Source organism: Falco rusticolus, chromosome 13 (genome assembly GCF_015220075.1).
Source record: "Falco rusticolus isolate bFalRus1 chromosome 13, bFalRus1.pri, whole genome shotgun sequence".
In the NCBI taxonomy this organism is placed as follows: Eukaryota; Metazoa; Chordata; class Aves; order Falconiformes; family Falconidae; genus Falco; species Falco rusticolus.
In genome coordinates, this window is record NC_051199.1 from 4,599,789 (window position 1) to 4,619,859 (window position 20,071).

At 39.9% G+C, this 20,071-nt stretch overlaps 1 protein-coding gene and 1 long non-coding RNA gene across 6 annotated transcripts in view; one reads left to right on the top strand and one right to left on the bottom strand.

Annotated features, from left to right (window-relative positions):
- The window catches only part of UGGT1 (UDP-glucose glycoprotein glucosyltransferase 1), a 48,989-nt gene extending 30,016 nt beyond the window's left edge, over positions 1-18,973 (top strand). For all 4 annotated transcript variants that reach the window (XM_037406540.1, XM_037406537.1, XM_037406541.1 and 1 more), the window contains 16 exons: positions 1,719-1,814; positions 2,138-2,240; positions 2,712-2,791; positions 3,248-3,437; positions 6,012-6,170; positions 7,978-8,063; positions 8,399-8,483; positions 9,035-9,123; positions 9,597-9,701; positions 10,292-10,376; positions 11,692-11,874; positions 13,068-13,228; positions 13,730-13,844; positions 14,474-14,590; positions 14,946-15,105; positions 15,557-18,973. In XM_037406540.1, coding sequence (XP_037262437.1) covers positions 1,719-1,814; positions 2,138-2,240; positions 2,712-2,791; positions 3,248-3,437; positions 6,012-6,170; positions 7,978-8,063; positions 8,399-8,483; positions 9,035-9,123; positions 9,597-9,701; positions 10,292-10,376; positions 11,692-11,874; positions 13,068-13,228; positions 13,730-13,844; positions 14,474-14,590; positions 14,946-15,105; positions 15,557-15,582 — 1,840 coding nt within the window. In that variant the 3' untranslated portion in view covers positions 15,583-18,973. The remainder of the gene's footprint in view (positions 1-1,718; positions 1,815-2,137; positions 2,241-2,711; positions 2,792-3,247; positions 3,438-6,011; positions 6,171-7,977; positions 8,064-8,398; positions 8,484-9,034; positions 9,124-9,596; positions 9,702-10,291; positions 10,377-11,691; positions 11,875-13,067; positions 13,229-13,729; positions 13,845-14,473; positions 14,591-14,945; positions 15,106-15,556) is intronic.
- Positions 1-20,071, bottom strand: part of LOC119156586 — a 43,150-nt gene that overhangs the window by 12,020 nt on the left and 11,059 nt on the right. For both annotated transcript variants that reach the window (XR_005107214.1, XR_005107215.1), the window contains exon 2: positions 6,364-6,581. This is a non-coding gene — a long non-coding RNA (uncharacterized LOC119156586). The remainder of the gene's footprint in view (positions 1-6,363; positions 6,582-20,071) is intronic.

Here is a 20,071-nt window from a genome sequence, read left to right on the forward strand (position 1 = left end):
TGAAAAAAATAAAGACTGAGGGTGGTGATGTATTCTGCAGGGACTGGCTTATTGCTGTGTTCAGCTAGATGAAGTTCCGTTCAAGGTTTAGGTGACTGGTTGTGGCAACTTTACTAATGGAGGTGATGTCTCTATGCAGAGAAGAGTGGTTTGCTTTTGTGGGACGTTACAAAGTACAGACTGCTGCACGTTACTACACTTGCTCTTGAAAATGCTTTCTGCTCCAGTAAGAGAAGCCTAACTTTTCATTAATTCTAAGGCCTTCAGACTTCTTACGGGTTTTTCCCCCAGCTAAATCTTACCTGACACGCTGTTTTAAACCACTTGCCTCCAATATGTCAGGGTTTCATAACTCATGTGTAGGATTACTACAGTATTGATTTAAAAGCAGAAGGAAGGGAAGAAATTGAGAGGCTGTGGGAGTATGCCTTCTGAATCTGTTTGCAGTTCAGGCCAATCAGCACTGAACTATCAATATAAATTATTTTAGTGATATGTTTCGCTGTCAATACTACATGATCACGGGCACTGCTTTTAACTTTTTGAAGAGGAACAATAGGAAAAGAGGTAGAGATAAGAAAAGCAAAGTCACAGTTCTAGATAATTACTGCAAAAAGCTTGGGGGGAGCTAACCAAAAGAAAATCTTCAGGCTCAAAAGAACTGAGGTCCACAGGTGTGCATTTGCGTGTTGGATCTCATAGCTAAAGATAGTTTCTTCTGTATTTAGCATTACATTTTTCCATGATGCTGTTTGACTGTTAAAAGGCTAGTCATGTAAGTTTAGCTTGAGGTCATCTGTGCAGTAATCGTGTGTGATTCTGAATCCTAGTGGGACAGGTTTTAACAGCATTCCAAACACTGCTGCATCCATTGCTGTGTTGGGAATTAGAAGAGAAATAAAGGTGATAGGGTGGAGGAAGATGGCATAGTTTGAAAACAGGCTAGTTTTGGACAGAGCAGTGTTTTTTTGGTCTGAATGCTGCCAAAGTTTTGGAAAAACTTTTGAAATTATCTGCATTGGAAAACACTGTAGAACTTGGCAGACTTCACCAGGCTTGTGGTTTTGGCATGAACAATTTAAACAGCTGTCGCTGTAAATCTATGAGACTTACTTAATTCAGGAAAAGCTGAAAGACCTTTAAGTTACGGTACTTGGCAAAGCTATGAGGTACAAATCAATTTTCACTGAACTTTCAAGGGGTTTTACATTTTCAAGATTAAATATATTCTTAAAATACGAGACTGAAAATGTATGGGAATAATAAAAAGGAAGAAGTCAGAAGTAATTATCTTTTAATGACAGGACCCCTCTCTCTCTCAGAAGTTTCTCCACATACAGGATTGCTTCCTAGCTCTTAGAGTCGTGTGTAAAATGGGAAGACTGCTGTGAAACAGGGGTTTGGTCTGAATGGCTTACAGGTCTAAGAGGTTGGTGAAGTTCAGGAACGTACTACCTATCGCATGGCTGACCAGCCGTTCTGTATTTGTCACAGAGTTAAACCCTTTGGTATTCTCAGTAATAAGGCAGCAACCTGTTAAAATTAATGGTGGATAGCCCTTAAATATGTTTAATTCTTCAAAGCTTGTGTAGAAAGGTAGTAGAGGTGTTAAGTTTGTGTATCTGAATTCACTGTCTTCTCTTTTGCTGCTAACTAGCAGAAATGTGATAAGTGCGAGCATTTTCTGAGTACCTGTAAACATGTTTTGTTTTGTTCAGTGCAAGCGACCTGGTAATGAAAGTGGATGCTCTTCTTTCTGCTCAACCAAAAGGAGAGGCAAGGATTGAATATCATTTTTTTGAAGAACGATACAGGTATAGAATTGCTGGCATTTGCTGAGCAATAAGCTTTTCCTTGTCTTTTACTGTTCCTATTGTTGTACGTTGCTTTTAACTTAAAAAATAAAAATCCAAGTAGCAATAGGAAAGTCCCCAACAGTTTTCAGGGCACAGCCAGATTCCAGATTCTGTCAGTCTCTATACATGTATATGTATATATCTATATTTTTTCACTATCTAGATTCAGAAGGTGCATAGCGTTTAGGAAGTAATTTGACTTCAGAATGAGATGGACAGTGGTTTTTTTGTAAGATTATCCATATTTTTGATACTTTAAAATTGTTTTTTCTTCTGTTTAGTGCAGTTAAACTGAGACCAAAAGAGGGGGAGACATACTTTGATGTTGTGGCCATTGTTGATCCTGTGACCAGAGATGCTCAAAGGCTTGCTCCATTACTTCTGGTGTGTATGCAATGTTGTCACGCATTTTATGGCAGTTTCAAAAAGTCTCAGTTCCGTAATTTTGGAATGTTTGTCTTCCTCCTTGATTGGGTGGTGACCAACGGCTGCCTCATAGTGTGTACGAGTTGCACAATACATTTATTAGTGGAAAAACTAATTACAGTGTATTACACACTAACAGGATCATGCTTGGGTATTGTCTACATAGCTTTTAGTTTCACCATTTTAACAGTTTAGTTTGCAGTGACTCTCTTCTTGAGTCTCTGCATCTCAAAAAGAATGTCTGCAATGTGAGGCAGCAGGTAACTGTTCTTAAAACCACCAATTAAAAAGTGGGTGTGGTAAAGCAAATAATGAGAAGGGAGGATTGAGAATGAGCAGCTAACGTGCCTCCTTGAGGTCCTGTCTATAAAAACAGCGGTCAGTTTTCTAGTTCCTGTTTTAAGGGATGTCTTTTGCTCGTTACATTAGGTTTTGAACCAATTGATAAATATGAACCTCAGAGTGTTTATGAACTGCCAGTCCAAACTTTCTGACATGCCACTGAAAAGGTAAGCAATACCACACCAGGGTTAAAAAGAGAGAGAGAGAAAGAAAAACCTGTTGGAATGTGCAAACAGAAATGTGGTCAAATATCCTATAGGAAGCCTCAATAACTGCTTTGAGCTCCTTTATGTAATAGCATGATTTCCCACAGGGAATCTGAAAATTTGTGGGTTGCATGAGGTAATTCTGCTGGTTTACAAGTTAGGCTCTTTTATTTATTTATATAAAAAAGTTAAATAACTTACTAATCTTAATAGCCAGGTTTTGCACATTCTGTTTGCTCCTTCGGGATGAAAATTCTGACCTGTTCTAAAGTCAACACAACCTGTGTCGCTTTGGTCAAACCTGTGGAGACACTGCAGATCTAGGAAAGCTGATGCCATCAGCAAGTTCAATGAGAGTGAAATATTTGCAAAGTCTGGCAGAAATACGTTCTAAGATTGTTCTTTCTGAAATTTCAGCTTTTATCGCTATGTTTTGGAGCCGGAGATTTCTTTTGCAGCAGATAATAACTTTGCTGCAGGACCAATAGCCAAGTTTTTGGATATGCCCCAGTCTCCGCTGTTCACTTTGAACCTAAACACTCCGGAGAGCTGGATGGTGGAATCTGTCAGAACCCCGTATGACCTCGACAATATTTACTTGGAGGAGGTAACAGAAATCAACGTGTTCTTATTACTGCATTGAAATGGTGTTGTTTTTCCAGGGCTTATTTTTGTAATTGCAAAGAAATGCATAATTTTAAAATGTTAATAAACACAGAACTGTGGACATTACCAACTGTTACGTTTGCAGACCCCTAAACATTTTCTAGGAGAGACACAGGTAAACCTGAGCTCAGTTAAGGCTGCTGTTCTCACCTACTCATGGATGCCTGAACCGGAGATTGAAAAATACTGTAGGTTTACTTGAAGTGGATCCTACAGATGCTCTGAGTGTGTATATATAACGTTTCACTGTCATGAGCTACAAACAAAGAAACTGTTGGTCATTAAATAACTTTCTATTAGTTGAAAAATTTGTTTCAGGTTGCCACGACAGCAAATGGCACGACAAAAAATAAGATTACCATTTTTTAAAAACCTCTTTTTAGAAATTTTTAAGTAAGGTCTGAATCCGGTTCCAGTAAGTAAATTCTACGTACTTTCACTTGCTCTCAGAAGCAACCAAGCTGGTTTTTAGCTGCCTGTTCATTTTCACAGCTTTTGTTACTGGCAAACAGTCCTGTGGCCCACAAAAGGAAACGCAGTACCAATAGAACAGTCAAACTGGTGCAGCAGAAATGCACTCAGCTGTGGCAGGTTTAGGAGCTGACTGCTGCTAGAACACGCCTTGAAATTAGACTGTTGCAATACCGATCTGGGCAGTGCTGCCCCACATACACAGGGATAAAATAAGGACGAAATAAAAATCCAAGGGGCTAGAGTTTAGCAGGAGGAGGACATTAAAAACAAAAGAAGAGTATCTGTGTTTACAAGTTAATTCTCATTAATCTTTAATGAACTGGATAATTCTGTGCTAATTATTAACCTTTTGCTGTTAACTTCCGTAGTTTTCAGGAGATCTAGAAAAGTGGGCTAGTGGTTACAAAGTGCACTACACACCGTGTTATGATGGGCACTAAAAACACATAGATTAAAGTTAGAAAAATCCACCTGTGATGCAAAGTAGAAAATTTTGGACTTCAGGGTGCAACATCAAATAGTAACTGTTAAATGAGGTGGTCAAATAATCTTTTCCCTTGAAACAAGCCCTTATTTAGTTGGCCTTGAAGAACTGCAGAGAAATATTAAACCCAGGATTTTTATATGTATAATCCAGCATATGCAAAGGATGCCAGAGTGACAGCTCTGGAGGCTGAAGTTCCCTCTCTGCAGAATGAGTATGGCACAGGGGGGCCAGGACAAGCTTCCCCACCGATATGCCTCAATCCTGACCTGGAGCAACTGCCTCTAGAGGCAAGAGGGAAGTTCAGGCTCCAAAACCAGCCAGCCCTGGGCCGGGTCACAGCAGCCCCAGCTGCGTGGTGACTCCTGCAGTACAGAAACCTGCCCGCTGCACGTGTGGCAGCAGTGTGAGACCCTTTACCAACAGGCCTCTTGAAAAGCAACCGTCTGTACGGCCTTGTAATCATTACAGATGTGTCTTTTCTCCCTGAACATTGTGTTAGTAGCCTCCTCTTACTTTTGCATCTCTCTGATACCGTTGGGGAATCTGATATTGCCGATCCTTTACTAGTTATTCAGAGATCTAGGAAACTTGGGTGTGTGGTGCTGTATGGGTTTGTTTTGGTTGAGGGTTTCTTTGTTTTTCATCTCTTAACCTAACTGAAACACCTTAAACGAGCCACCAAATGGTCGCTACCACTACATGTTTCAAGCGTCCAATTCCCTTGTCCCCCTTAAATTAACTGAAAGCCTGAGGGGGGGATTAAACGCTTCAGGCATTCAAAGTACCATCCTGCACCTCCAAATAAGCAGTAGCTTTACTTTTGCAGATGCACAATTTCCAATTCCTAACCTGCAGTCTGTTGGTGCTGTAGCAATTAAACTGTTATTTTGGATGTGCAATGAGAGAAGATGCTTTGTGAGATTCACTAATATTTTGCTTATTTAGTGTCTTTATTTATTAAATAATACTATTATTTATTTAGGCTACATCTGAATGTAGTCTGGTAGGGACCCAAGGTTTTTGGGTTTGTGGGTTTTTCCTTTCTTGGCATGACTTTTTTGATGTAGGAAAAAGGATTTGCTATTTCTGACAGTACCGTAGCACACTAAGAGTAATGCAGAGCAAAACAAAACATTTATTTCACCTAATAAATATTAGACAAGACTAGCTTTAAAGAGATTTAGAGTCAGCGTTCTTGAGCCCATCATATACTTTTTATGAGATGTCAAACCAATCACTTACTTGACTACATTCTCCAATAAATGTTGAAAAAATCATAACTATAAAATAGAGCAACAGTCCTTCCCTTCTCTTATCCTAGCATCTCACCCCTTGAGATTCAAACCTTTTTGGTCAGGGACACTTAAGAATATGTGTATGAAATTTGTCACTCAAAGGAGCTGAGCTCTTTGAGGCTTTCTAGGTATTTATTTAATAAAATTACTCTGGTAAAATTGTTATTTAATTACTGTGGCTATTTTAGAGAGTGACTGAATCACTAAAAATTTGCACTCTGCAGCTATTGCTGAATTCAGCAGTATCTTCTCCTTACAGGTGGATAATGTTGTAGCTGCAGAGTATGAGTTAGAGTATCTGCTTCTGGAAGGACACTGCTATGATATTACTACTGGACAGCCACCTCGGGGACTCCAGTTTACACTAGGAACTTCAACGAGTCCTGTCATTGTTGATACTATTGTTATGGCCAACTTGGTAAGCATTTGACTGAAACTGGCAACAAGTAACTGGTTTTCCAGTCAGCACCATGACTTGCATAAACCTCTGAGTATTTTCTACTATGTGAGTTACGGATATGTGGTGTTACACGGCACAGCTGCTTGCAAACATCGGAACCACATCATTCCTAACATTAAGCCTACAACCTTGCAGCGTACTTGTTTCTTACCTTTTTCAAGATGTACTCCTTTCCCTTCAGCTTGCTGAGAGGGGTCGTCAGGAATATCTTATAATGATGCCAGTGTTCTTAAGTGACTCTTTCCGGGAAGGTCAGGTGGTTCTGGTTTGTTTTTTTTTTAGACTGGGTAGTCTTTAGACCATCTGCTGTGGTACTGTGAGCCTCGGGTGTACAGCTGTCTTATTTTGGGACCCATTTCTTCAGGAGATCTGTGGAACAAATGGAGAGAAGTCAGCAAGAACAGTTGACATTCTAGAAAATAAAGCAAGCGTCAAAGAATGGGAATTGCTTAATTTGGTTGAGAAAAGGTGATGGAAATCCAAGCATGTGATTGTTCCCTGCAGCTGCTTTTGTAAGGCAGCTGCTTAAAGGATCAGTCTGTTTGCAGTGTCTGCACTGGGCAATGAGAGAGGTAATGGACTGAGATCATGGCAAGGGAAGTTAGCCCCTGGAATATTTTCTTGACATGTAAGGTTAGTTAGAAACTTGAGTAAACTGCCTTTTGTGGTTTGGGGTTTTTTTTTTTGAATCTGTAAATATATTAAAGGGAAAGCAAGAAAAAATGTTTACTTCTGCTAAATGTTTATTTTAAAATTCCTACATTCATCACCTTTTCTTAGCCAGAATATATCCTATAATGTAATATTTCTTATTGTAGAAAGGAAGATGACCCTTATTTTATGTGTGATCACACTGTGTATTTTAGGGAATAAAGCTTTAATGGCTTGGAGGTGTCTTTCTAAGTAGTTAAACCAAAGTGTACGTACTGCAGCACACAGTGCTGTATCTGGGAATCCCATTCCTCCGCTCCGTGTCTACGCTGTGGAAGGGCAGGAGGAGACCAGGAACATGCCCTGTGTGGTTGGTTTTTTTAGGTTTTGGGTTGTTTTGTTGTTGTGTGTTTTTTTTAAAGCCAACTGGATCACATATGGAATTGCATGTATTTGGGGTCACAGGGTTATAGTACAAAACTGGATGGGACACTGAGGCATCACTACAAATGTTTGTATCTTCTGCAGGTGTAATAGTCTAAATCACAAAAGAAAAGATTCAGATCTGGAACCTGAAACTTCAACAAGATTTGTACACAATATCTGAATTGCACATTGTAATGATTTAAGTTCTGTAGAAGAGAGATCTTGTAAGATATAAATTATGTTACAATTTCCTGCTGTAGATGAAATACCAGCATGTCGAGCTTCAAAATCAATTTAGATTTTGTTTTTTAGACAGACCTTTTGCGCAGTGCTGTGTAGTTAGTTACCAGCCAGTGCTTTGAAATCCACTCACTCCTTCATGAAGGCAAGCTTTTGCAGAAAAAAACTTTGGGATTGCACTGTTCACATCAGCACGCTCTGAACACTTTTTCTTATCTAACAAATAATGATAGACCTTTCCATAACCCTGTCTCTTATGGAAAAAGCAACAATTTCAAATGGAACTTCTGGGTTTTTTTCTCCTGGGTTTTAAAGCCTTAAGGTTATGTGAATCAGCTTGCTTATGAATAACCATTTTCAGACATAAAACAGTGGGTCAAATGACTTAAACACTTGTTCTTCTACATTCGCATTTTCTGGAAACTGACAAATACTCTTCACTTCACAGGGTTATTTCCAGTTAAAAGCCAATCCTGGTGCATGGACTCTGAGGCTTAGAAAGGGCAGATCTGAGGATATCTACAGAATCTACAGGTAGGACAGCATAAGAAATACTTTAGTCTTTTTCTTGTGAAACTTTTGAACTAGGTAGGAGGCACTGTAGTATGTGAATCTTAACAGTTTCCTTGCCAAAGCATAGTGAACTGAACAGCAAATTACAGTTTGTACTGAATGTAAGTTATGTGAGATGAAATAAATAAATTCATTTAAAAAACCCAGTGTGTGCACAACTTGACGTATTTGTTACTTTGTTGCATGTCTCAAACCTGTTTTACAGTACTAAGGCTTAATACCATGTAGAAAAAAAGTGTAGAAGAAATAATTATTTCTGCATTGCAGTAAAGGTCAGTATTTTACTGTCTTTTCAGCCATGATGGCACAGACTCTCCACCTGAAGCTAGTGAAGTTATTGTTGTTCTCAACAACTTCAAGAGCAAAATCATTAAAGTGAAGGTGAGTTTTTAAAAACTAGAGTTGCTCTTAAAAAAGACTAATCAATAGTGGGGAAGAAACTTGATTAAGGCCTGATGATCCCTTGCTGCAGGCATCATTTGAGGCAGTTGGCACAAAGTTCACATCACAGTATCAATAACAGAAGAAATTATCTATAGACTTTGTTTAGGGTTTTTTGATGACACTGGAGAGAATTACATGTGTTGGGTTTGGTTTTTTTTGGGGGTGGGGGGAGTAGCACAGTTGGTTCGTTTCTTTGAGGATTTTTCTTTGCTAGTCTCCATCATCAAGGATGGTCACTAAACACCTCTTAGCAAAGCATTTTAACCATCTAGACTAATGTGCCTTTGGTGTCTGAAAACAGCTTCTGAAAATCTGTTCTGAAAATGACAGTTCCCTCCTGAGCTGTTTCTCTGGACACCTTCGGTTACCTGTCAGCTCACCAGACACGATTCTGGCTGCGGACAGAGTCAGTGTCAAAGTTACACTCTGTAGCTGTTTGCCCAGGATGTGGTGCCACTCACTCACTAAAGCAATGTTCTGCTTTGTAGGTTCAGAAAAAACTAGATATGATGAATGAAGATCTGCTAAGTGATGGTACCAGTGAGAATGAATCTGGATTTTGGGAATCTCTCAAATGGTAAAACTACCTCAATATTAACCTGCAAGTCTTTTGAAACTGGGAAACTACTTGATGATGCAGTTATGTCTGCGATATTCTATAGCTGTCTATTAAGACTGTTTGAATTTAGGGCTGTCTTTCATAGGACCTCTCTGTTTCCAGAGAACTGGGCTACTGGTTTGCACCTGCCTACCTTCCTTTACCCTCACTGCTACCTGGGAGCCTGAAAACCTCGTTCATTTCCAGGAGCTGCATCTGGGCCAGCAGTCTTTCATCTAAATAGGTCTTCATACATAAGCTACTGGGTCTTCCACGTCTGTGTCTGCAGCGCGCGGCCTTGTGGAGGATTCCCTGACCAGCCTGGGGACACCAAACCCTGCAGCTGTACTGTGTTAGGCCAACACTGCTGCCATTTATAATCTGTTGCGCTCCTTCCTATATAGCTGGCCCTTACTGTCTTGTCCTTTACATAAAAACATTTGTCCTTTCAGGGGATTCACAGGGGGACAAAAGAATGAAGATGCAAAACAAGATAAAGATGATGTACTAAATATATTCTCTGTGGCTTCAGGACACCTATATGAAAGATTCCTACGGTTAGTTCAGAATTTATAATCCAGGGGTCTCAAATGGTGGTTGTGTGCCCTTCTTACCACAAGGAAAAAGGTTAGAACTTGCAAGAATGTAAAAAAAAACCAACGCTTTTTCAGCAGCTCACAAGTGCTCTAGATTTTGCATCTACTTTATTATAGGAACTTTTGTCTGCATAACATTCATACCTTCAAAATAGACTTAGTTTAATAGATGGTATGTTGCTGTCCTAAATTTTCTCACTACAATATAACCAAATAAAAATGTGTTGTTAAGTTATAAGTCATAGTTGCTTTGGAAAAGAATCTGAGCTTCTGTTCTTAAAAGACTGAAAGCCAACAGGTTGTCTATTCTATGACTAGTTAAAATATATAGATTGTGTGTGTGTGCGTGTGTGTGTTAGTAATTTTATAAAATTAAGCAATTTGCAATAGACTGAAGCTCCCCACTTTTTCTTCATGTGTGAAGATCAGTTACCTGACACATTAACTGCAGTTAGGCTAATGTAAAATAGCAATTTGTAATCTGTTACACAGCTGATCCTAGTGGGTGGCAATTGTTCCTGTTAAATGCCTTATTTTTTTTCTTTTGATAGCATAATGATGTTGTCTGTGCTGAAACACACTAAGACTCCTTTAAAGTTTTGGTTTCTGAAGAACTACTTATCACCTACGTTCAAGGTTTGTTACTGGTTAGAAATTTATTCTATGGTGGGGAAAAAGTTAAAAAAAACCCAAAACCAAACCTGCAACCTGGGCATCACGCTATTGTGTAAAGCTATGTAGTTACCTGGCCGTATACCTTCTATTTTTACAAAGCACTGAGCTGGTATAAGCTGGTGGTTCTGCCTAGAAAGCTTTGAGAAGTAACAGGTTGACAGTGGAGTCATGCAAAAGGTAAATATTCAAGAGAACAGCACCTATTAGGAAAATTGTACTTGACAGAATTTGAACTTTTTTTTTGTGACTCACACGACAAAGGTATAGATTTTAAGATAAAATTCAGGGCTATAAACTTACATCTAATAGAGAAGGGTTGAAAGATCATATGAAAAACCCCCAGCCCCTACCAGAGAAGCAGTGCCTGTGACTAGGTGTGGAGAGAGCTTTGTAAGAGGAGACACGAAGGCCACGTTTCAGACTGCCCAGGGTGCATGAACAGCGCATGGCAGTGACACAGGCCCAAAATGAGTACACCTGGGCATACTTACCGATTATGTGATGTATCGTAACGTGAACAGCAGGATGCAAAACAGAATCCAGAGGTAAATGGATGTTAAAACTTTCAGGAATGTGCAACGTCTGACATTTCAATATTAGGAAGTAGCATTTCTTAGAGGATCTCACCTGTTCAGCATAAACCAAGGGGCCGTAATCGGCAGTGTCTCTGCTGGTGTAATCCCCAGGCTGTGCTGTGACCCTGCTGGCAGTCACCTCTTGGGTGGTGCTGCTGTGTGCTTCCCCCCGCAGCCCTGCTGCAGCAGCATCCCCCCCTGGCTCACCCTGGCCTCCCCCGGGGTCAGAACGAGCCTCACAGATAATAAGCTCAACTGATTTGACAGTGGGCCAAGCTGTTCTAGCAAAAAATGTCTCCCGATTCTTTTTCTCTCATTTTATTATTCCCATTTACACTGCTTTGTGTAACAGTCCTAAATAATAATTCTCCCATCTGTGAAATTTTATTATTTGAGTAATGCATTCTTTTAAACTGATCTGTGGGTGACTATAAAATGGCTCATAAGTAATTATGTGGGGAAAAATGCCAAAATATTTAGTTGCCTTATGATAGTTGGCTTTACAGTTTGCACTGATTGTTCAGTTTGGGGTTATGTCATTGTTTGAAGTAACAATGAAACGGTTTTCTTTGTTGTATTTCATTTTCTAATGTTCTATGCCTTAGAACTGAAATCTTATCTCTTGTAATGCACTTTTCTTTTTTCTGGTAGAGGAGCAAAGAAATGAGATAAACTACTTTTTCCCCCCTCTCCCTCTGCAGGAGTTCATCCCTTACATGGCAGAGAAGTATAATTTCCAGTATGAGCTTGTCCAGTATAAATGGCCACGCTGGCTTCATCAGCAAACAGAGAAACAGCGCATCATCTGGGGTTACAAGATCCTCTTCCTAGATGTGCTCTTCCCATTAGCTGTTGATAAAATCCTGTTTGTGGATGCTGATCAGGTAACGCAGAGGTTGGAATGACTTGATCTTTTCCTTTTTTCTTTTTTTTTCTTTTTCCTCTAAGAATATTATGTTCTGAATACAATTTCTTGCAAGTTTGAGCCCTTTGCAGGCATGACTGATGGTTGACTTTGTAACTATAGCAGCACATCAGCGAGCGCTGTTTTTTCCGTATGTTCCCACAAAGATTGGTTTTACTGGCCTGTCTTTAACTCTTGCTTGGTTCCTCATCACTCGCTGTGATTTGGGCTAGTTTGCCAAATAAGATTCTTGTTTCACCCTTCCGTTCTTCCAGTCCCACCTGTTCTCCCAGCCTGCCGGTCACTTACCACATGAAGTATTTTCCTAAGTCATGGAATGCCCTGCCCCCTCTCACCCCCCTGGTTTTAACTTGGCTGGATCTGGGTGGCATTCGGAGGAGCTAGCGGGACCCTAGCTCTGCATGGAGCTGAGCCCTGCTGCAGAGCAAACTGTGTCTACAAGGCTTTGGATGTGCTTACTGCCTGAAAGGTTTGGAATTACAGGATATATGTGCAGTGAGAGCTGCCCAAAATACTCCTTTGAAAACATATATGAAACAGTGAAGTACAGATTATCAATGCAGAAGTATGAAATGCCTTAGGTGTTCTGGTACATGTGCAGTATGATCCCGTCAGTTAAAACCATTACAGCTTGTAATGGATAGCTGAAGTGTCACCTTGGATAAATTTGTAGCTTTGCTGGTCAAATTTTAGGTAATTATTGCTCTGATTATAAAAAAGGTATTAATATGGTGGTTTTTTTCCCACCAGAGTGTTATTTTTAGAGTAGCATAACTGCCGCAACATCTGTGTCAAAAAGACATTACAAAGCCTTCGTCCCTGAAGGGTTTGCAGACTTTCAAGAGGAAGGGATACAAAGGATCACAGTAGAGTTCATGTCTAGTGAGAATTCTTGCTGCTTATTAAGCAACAACTTGGCACTTCGGCTGTCAAACCAAGCCCCTATCAGATTATTTTAAGCTGTATTTTAGTTGCTTCAGCTCTATGGGCAGGGGAGACAATGCCTTTTGTGCTGTGTTTCTTTACTACATATACACAATGCAAAAGACTGCAGCGTAACAGGTAACTGAATTGGATTAAATCCTGACCAGCATTTCAAAATGACCTGTGGCAGGCTTCTACAAATAAAACTAAAATGTTCTTTCTCTTCAGATTGTGCGCACGGATCTGAAGGAATTAAGAGATTTCAATCTAGATGGTGCTCCTTATGGATATACTCCGTTCTGTGACAGTCGAAGAGAAATGGATGGCTACAGGTTCTGGAAATCAGGTTACTGGGCAAGTCATTTAGCTGGAAGAAAATACCATATCAGGTACTGAAGAATTCAGCTTTTTCAAAATTGAGGGGGAAAGCTTTTGCTACTACTACATAGAACTAGCAGAAAACTAGCTGAGGTATACAAACAACACTGCAGTGAACCACTTTTTGCTTACTGTTGCCTCTTCAAGGTTCCATTGCCTATGGTCCATTTGAAGCACTAGGGACACTGAAGTTACTTTCAGTATGCTACAGCTTTTACAGATGAAGAACTGAAGTGTTAAAAGAACTGAAGTGTTAACTAACCAGACATCTTCATTTGTTAATAACAAATGTTGGAAAAAGGGACTGCATGACAGCAAAGCTAAGATAGACTTGTTGCAATTTTTTTTTTTTTGTATGATCTTGTTAGAACTGCTCTCCTGCCTTGTATTAGATAATTTGATGTACTGCCACCAAGAGATTGTTTTAGCGTATTATATCTCGGGGTCTATTGGGGCTGCAGTAAGTTACCCATCAATCAAATGTCATTACTAATTGCATCATCTCCATGTAGTGCTCTGTATGTTGTGGATCTGAAGAAGTTCAGAAAGATAGCAGCTGGCGATCGACTCAGAGGACAGTATCAGGGCCTTAGTCAAGATCCCAACAGTCTGTCCAACCTTGATCAGGTGTGTTTTTATTGTGTTGTTTTACTGGGGTATGATGGCAGGTTGGGACCTCTCCATTCCTGGCCAAACTTCAATCACAGCCAGATGCCAGCAGCAGTCCCTTCGAATGAGGCATATGTTGATAGCATCAGATTTCACTGGTGGGTGGAAACAACATCTTCCCCTTAAATGTCTTGAGACTATCAAATTTTCCAGTATACTCCAAGATAAATACATAATGCAGCTGGATACTTGTTTCTTGAGCTACCCAGCTCAGAGTGCTTTACTGTGCACTGACTTAATAACATGGGAGGAAGGCTTGTACTGTGGTGGATGGAAAAAATAACACAATGATTTTAATTAATAATAGTCTTCCAGACTGGTCCAGTACAGGTTTAATACTGGATTCATATTACTGCTTTAATACTGTTTGCTAAGTAATTGAATGCCAACAAAATAAGAATAACAGTTGTATGCAGGTTTTTTTCCAAAGGACTTTGTTTGGCATGGAAAGGTTGATACATCACTTTTCATTTGCACTGGGAAAAAAACTACACAAGTTAAACTTCTCAGTACTGGCTGGCTGAGGTGTGGTTCCTCCTACCCTGCACCCTGTGGGAACTGCTACTAACTCTTGCTCTTTACAACAGGATTTGCCTAACAACATGATCCACCAGGTGCCAATTAAATCACTCCCACAGGAGTGGCTGTGGTGTGAAACATGGTGTGATGATTCCTCAAAGAAGAGAGCAAAAACCATTGATCTGGTAAGTGTAGCATGGCTCCCTCATTCTGTAATGTAATGTAAAAAAACCATAGTAAAATACAGTGACCGGTTTTAGAGGCATTTCCCTTCCTCTGATCTAGGCATGTCATCCTGTATTGTTACTTACATGTTTTCAGCACTTCGAGATTTTTCCTTCAGCTTTTCTCTCTCTCACTTGGAGCAGTAGCATTATTACAAATTTGGAAAGACTTCAACACTGTACTCTAGCTAAAATACAAGCATGTCTTGTTCACCAACAACAGATTAATTCCACCAGAGGGAACCATACCTCTATTTGGTAAATAAACCTTTTTTATGCATTAAGTGTCTGAACAGTTTGTGCGTTTTGTTTACAGTGTAATAACCCAATGACCAAAGAGCCCAAGTTGCAAGCAGCGATGCGTATAGTTCCAGAATGGCAGGACTACGATCAAGAAATCAAACTGCTCCAGAGTCTTTTCCAGAAAGAAAAAGAAATGGGAACGCCAGCTAAGATGCCAGGACAACACATACATGGTAATCTCTCTGTTTCCCTACTTTGACCTTCTTCCTGCCTGTTTGGACGGGGGTTAAGGTGTGTGCTCGTTCACTGTAAGCTTGCGCCGTGCCAAGGCTTGCTTGGAGGCTCTGTTAAATAATCCGTGTGTTTTAATGGGCCAGAAAGCCTTGTTGGCTGAGGCTGGTGTAACTTAGCCTGACTGAAACTTAGACTCTAACAGAGAGCTATATTGCATACTTGTGCCAGTTCTGTTAAAGACCCTCCCTGATCCCGCAATTTTATAAGCTTGGCCTTATCTTAACCATTAATTAAAGCACCGCTATGCCCAATGGGTATGAATTGTTCTTCAGTCACTGGTAACTTTGCAAAGAACAAGTCTTTGGGGGTTTATATACCAATTTTCAAACCACTCTGCCAATTGAGGCAGCTGGAAACAGAGTGCTCATTTTTTTCTCTTCTCTTCTACAGATCCAGCAGCACATGTGGAATTATGATCCATGGAGAAAAATTCAAGTTAGACTGTTTCATAGACAATTTTTATATTGAAACTAGTTTTTTTTCTGGTATGTCTGCAAAACTGCTGAATAATTGAATGGGATGATGTATGCATTTTTATTACTTGCCTTTGGGTTAATTTCTGCATATGAAATAGGATCTGGATTGCTGGAATTAGCATTACTGTTTTTTTGCACCTGTGGTGGAGATGAAAGAGCCCATGATGGAATTTAGCATTTCAGAAACAAAACTTCAAAATCCACTGGAAAAGCCACAGCCTGTTCCTTCAGCTGTTGCTGCCTCCACCACTGATGAAGATCCTGTTAGCCTCAGATCTAACTTGAGAGCCTGGAAATCGCAGACTCATTGAGCTGTTGGCTACAGCGTCAGTCCTAACCTCAAATGATGGAGATAATTTTTCCAGGTAACATTAAAAGGCTTAGCATCATGTCTTGAATTTGGGATACTGTTTTATCTGCAAGTTTTCAAATGGTTGGAAATGTTTCTCAGATTTGTTCCATATGCCCTTGATTTTGTAACAAATCCAGCATTACTTGGATTCTCTATTTCCTGTCTTTGTTTATTGCCCAACTTTTGAAGGTTTGGCTTAATGTAAAGCTATCAGAAACTATTTCAACACCCATCCAGACTCAAATTCCTAAGCTTACAAAGTGAGCAGAACATTGAATTTGACAGCTCAGTTCATCCTAGCCCATCTGACTTGAATCAAAGTGCCCTCCTTCCTTCCTCCTCAAAGATTAAATCAGTCTGCAAAACTGGTAGGGCCTTACTGTTGGCTGTGGTTCACTGAATCATGAATGTTTTTTGTTTATGAAAAATCTGTGGAAGCTTGGAAGTTTATCATCATGTAAATTTCATTAACTTTATTTTTCTTCAAACAGAGACGTCACATCAATAAAAACTTTGGAGTTCTTAGGTCTTAAGCTTTAGTTCACACTCAGTCCTTGATCATCCTTTATGCTTGCACATGTTACGGTCCTAATTTGATTTTGGGGTTTCTGAATATTTCACCTGCATTTGTTTTCATTTTCTTGCACAGACAAGAAAACATTTTCCTGCAAGGATTAATTACCCTGGTCTAGTTTTCTCATTCATATTCATGTCTTAATTTTAAAAGATGATACTGCCATAGTTCTGTGTTACGAATGTACTAATTAAAACAAAAATCCTCAAACCCCATTTCCCTCATTCTGTAGGATTACCGTCTGCTCCCTAGAACACTGAGAAGTTGAAGTGTAAGAACTAAAGTGGTATTTCTGGTAGTAAAATATAGCTCCCTATGTGGTGCTGCTTTAGAAATCCAAACTGGGATCATTTCTGCCTCCCATGTTTTTATATGGGTGAATGTTCTGTGCTGCAAGAGCCTCACGGTAAAGATAATCCTGACTTCAGATACTCATCTAGAGTTACTGTTATTATACATCCTGTATGTGTTTAGGAGGAATCTGAAAGACACCAGTGGTAGTGTGTAAACTGTTTAATATGGCAACTGAACAGAAAAGTAGCTTTTTTCCAGGAAGCTCAAGAAAGGGCCCAAATCCCTAACCCAAACTCTTAAAAAAACACGTTAAAAGAAATAGCTGGGGTCCCTTAAATGCATATTGCTGGCACCAGTGACAAGGTCACTAAACTCATCAGTGACACTGCACATACACTGCTGGTGAGTATTGAAAGGGGGCAGCTGTAGAAAGGTGTGGGAAAGGAGTTTATAATCACCCCCTCTCCAGAGGGAAAGCTATGCCAACACGGGGGGCTGGGTATTAGACCAGGAGCTTACAGAGTATGAGTTACCGGCTTAGGTCTTTTCTGCGTTGTGGGTTTTTACAGTCAGATAGTCTCCCTGATGCTCTGTAAATTCAAGTGGCTTATGCTTCCCATCAAAACTGTTCCAGTTAAGGGTAAGCAGACTTACACTGGAAGGACTTTTTTTTTTTTAATGTAAAAATCATGTGCCTGCCAACAAATTAAAGTACTTGCATACTACATTCATTAGCCTATTTTAAACAGATACTACAGCACATGTAAGATTACCCTTTCTATGTTCAGCTACAAACTACTTAAGCCTCTTTGGAGCACACGGAATGGCACAGGATCAGGTAGACAGCAGCTGTACACCGCTGTTATATCCACGGGTGGACAGGGACAGCAGACCACCTAGGAGGGATGGTGTGTGGGTGAGGACCACATCTGCCCAAGCTCTCAGAACAAGAAAACTGCAAGCTTTTTGCAAAAAAGTAACCTCTTAAATTCAGCACAGTATTTTACAATGCCTTGTTTGGAGTTGAATAAGAAGAAAATATTTTTAAATTAAATGTCAGTTACAGAATAGTTTTCTCTAATTATGCTCCTCCATTCTAATAGTTAATGTATGTACTTAAACACCCACACTGCATATTTCTTTTTTAAAAATTGTAAGACCTACTAAGCTATGGAGAGTATTTTTGTTCCCTCTGCTTCACAGAGACCATGCTTTCTGTTCAGATTTTATTAAGGATAAGTATTTCACAGTGCTCTTAAGAGTCCTGTACCTGTTCTCAAGTACATTTTCAAATGCACATGGTACTAATAATTCTGAATGTGAACTATTCCAGTTTTTCCTGGGAAGCCACTACTTATTTGCACACAAGAACAACAATCACAGAGGAGAGCAGTGACTTATTTTGGCTCTGTACATATGCTTGCTTGTAGTGCTCAACTGGGCCTTTAAAAAGAAAAATCTTTTGACAGCTCCATCTTGAAAGCATCTCAGAGTAAGATGATTACTGAAATAGAGCTGCTTCTGATCACGCCACTGATGGCCTGTTCCAGTAAACTAGTAAGACTGGTAACAAAAACCAGAAAATGGGGATTATAGAGGTCACAACATAATTTTGGATCCCTCAGACTAGAAAGGGCACTTTGCGGTGAAGTGATGACACTGTTCCCAATCTCTGGACACAAGCAGCTTGCCCTCTTGGTGAAAACTTCACCCTGAAAAACGCCCAGTATTTTAAAAGGAAGATTTCACTGCCTTACTAGAAAACAAACAGCAGAGAGATACATTTTTAAGATTTCTCTTTCATTTAGCTATTGGGGGATGGGTTATAAAGAAAATGAAAGGGGTAGGTCATGTACAAAGCAGTAATCCAGTCACAGTCATAGAAGCCAATTTTTTTTTTTTTAATACAAATTGTTTTGCATATCCAAATCCTCTGTAATCTGTTCAAGAGTATGCCGTAACTCAGTGTGGCGCTGCTCCCTACTGACCCACGATCCTGGGAGTTACTCTACTGAGTGTAACCTGAACTGAGATTACAGTGCGTTTCCCCATACAGTGGCAACAATCAGATCTGTCTATATATAATATAATAAAGCCTTTTGTGTTCTTTACCCATGCCTCTCCTGTCAATTACTTTGGGTCTGGGAACTGATGTTTTAATGGAGTTGCTTAGAGGACATTTTTCACTTACTCTTGTATTCAAGTGTTGGGATACTGCTGAAAAGCTTCCAGAAAGGAAAAGTAAAGAGTTCCTTCTCCAAGCCAGTCCCTTGTTATTCACGGTATTAAAGTAACCCCTAAACTGAGACACTTCTGTTAAAGAAATGATAGAAATACTTTACATTTGAGGTAGAGTTGTGGGGTTTTTTCAGCTTCACCTACTACTAATAAAAAAGGTATTTCTGCGTCAGTTTCCCTCATTTGATTAAGTTTTATACTGATACATTCACAGTAAGCACTCAGAAAAGTCAGTGTTTCTCAAATAATACCTCCAACTACACAGGCACGTTTGGGTCTCTTTCAGAGTTGGGAATGGATTCCAAACTCCTATGGGACTCTGAGAAAAGCCTCTCAACCAAAGCATCTTTATTAATCGAAGAGCTATAAAAATAGACAGTTTCACACAGAAAGCTCACTTGAATGCCATAGAAATATGGATTTGGTTTCCTACAGTTGGCTGTTTGAACTTGGCCAGGTTTGGAAAATGACAACAAATCCTAGGAGACAACTCAAACAGGACAAGGAAGCAGCCAGAAAGGATAAACACCTACTGCCTCTTCTACCAATAAGGGGGTTTGCACCTCCCCCCCCCCTTTTAGTTTTCAAAGTACATACTTAAGCATACGACTGTACATCAGTACATGGTTTTATGTCTGAGGCCGATTTCTCTCCACCCCAAAAGAGCTAGCTTAAATGAGAAAAAGTACTTCTGAATCTCTTTGTACAAACCCCTATCTTTAAAATTGTATTAGCCTGAATACAACACATTTTTTGATGGGCCAACTGTCCTGTTCCCCTCCACCCTGCCAACTCTGTCAACACATCCCTGCAACTTCAGCCATGTAATACTGCATCTCACTCGATGTAAATGTGTCAGGAAGCGCTTTCCTCCAGCCGTCAGCCCCCATGGTGCAGGCTGCCCCCTTCCGTGCTCTGACACACCAAAGGCGGCTCTTGAAGGAAGCCAGCCCAGCATGTTCTGGCTTGTC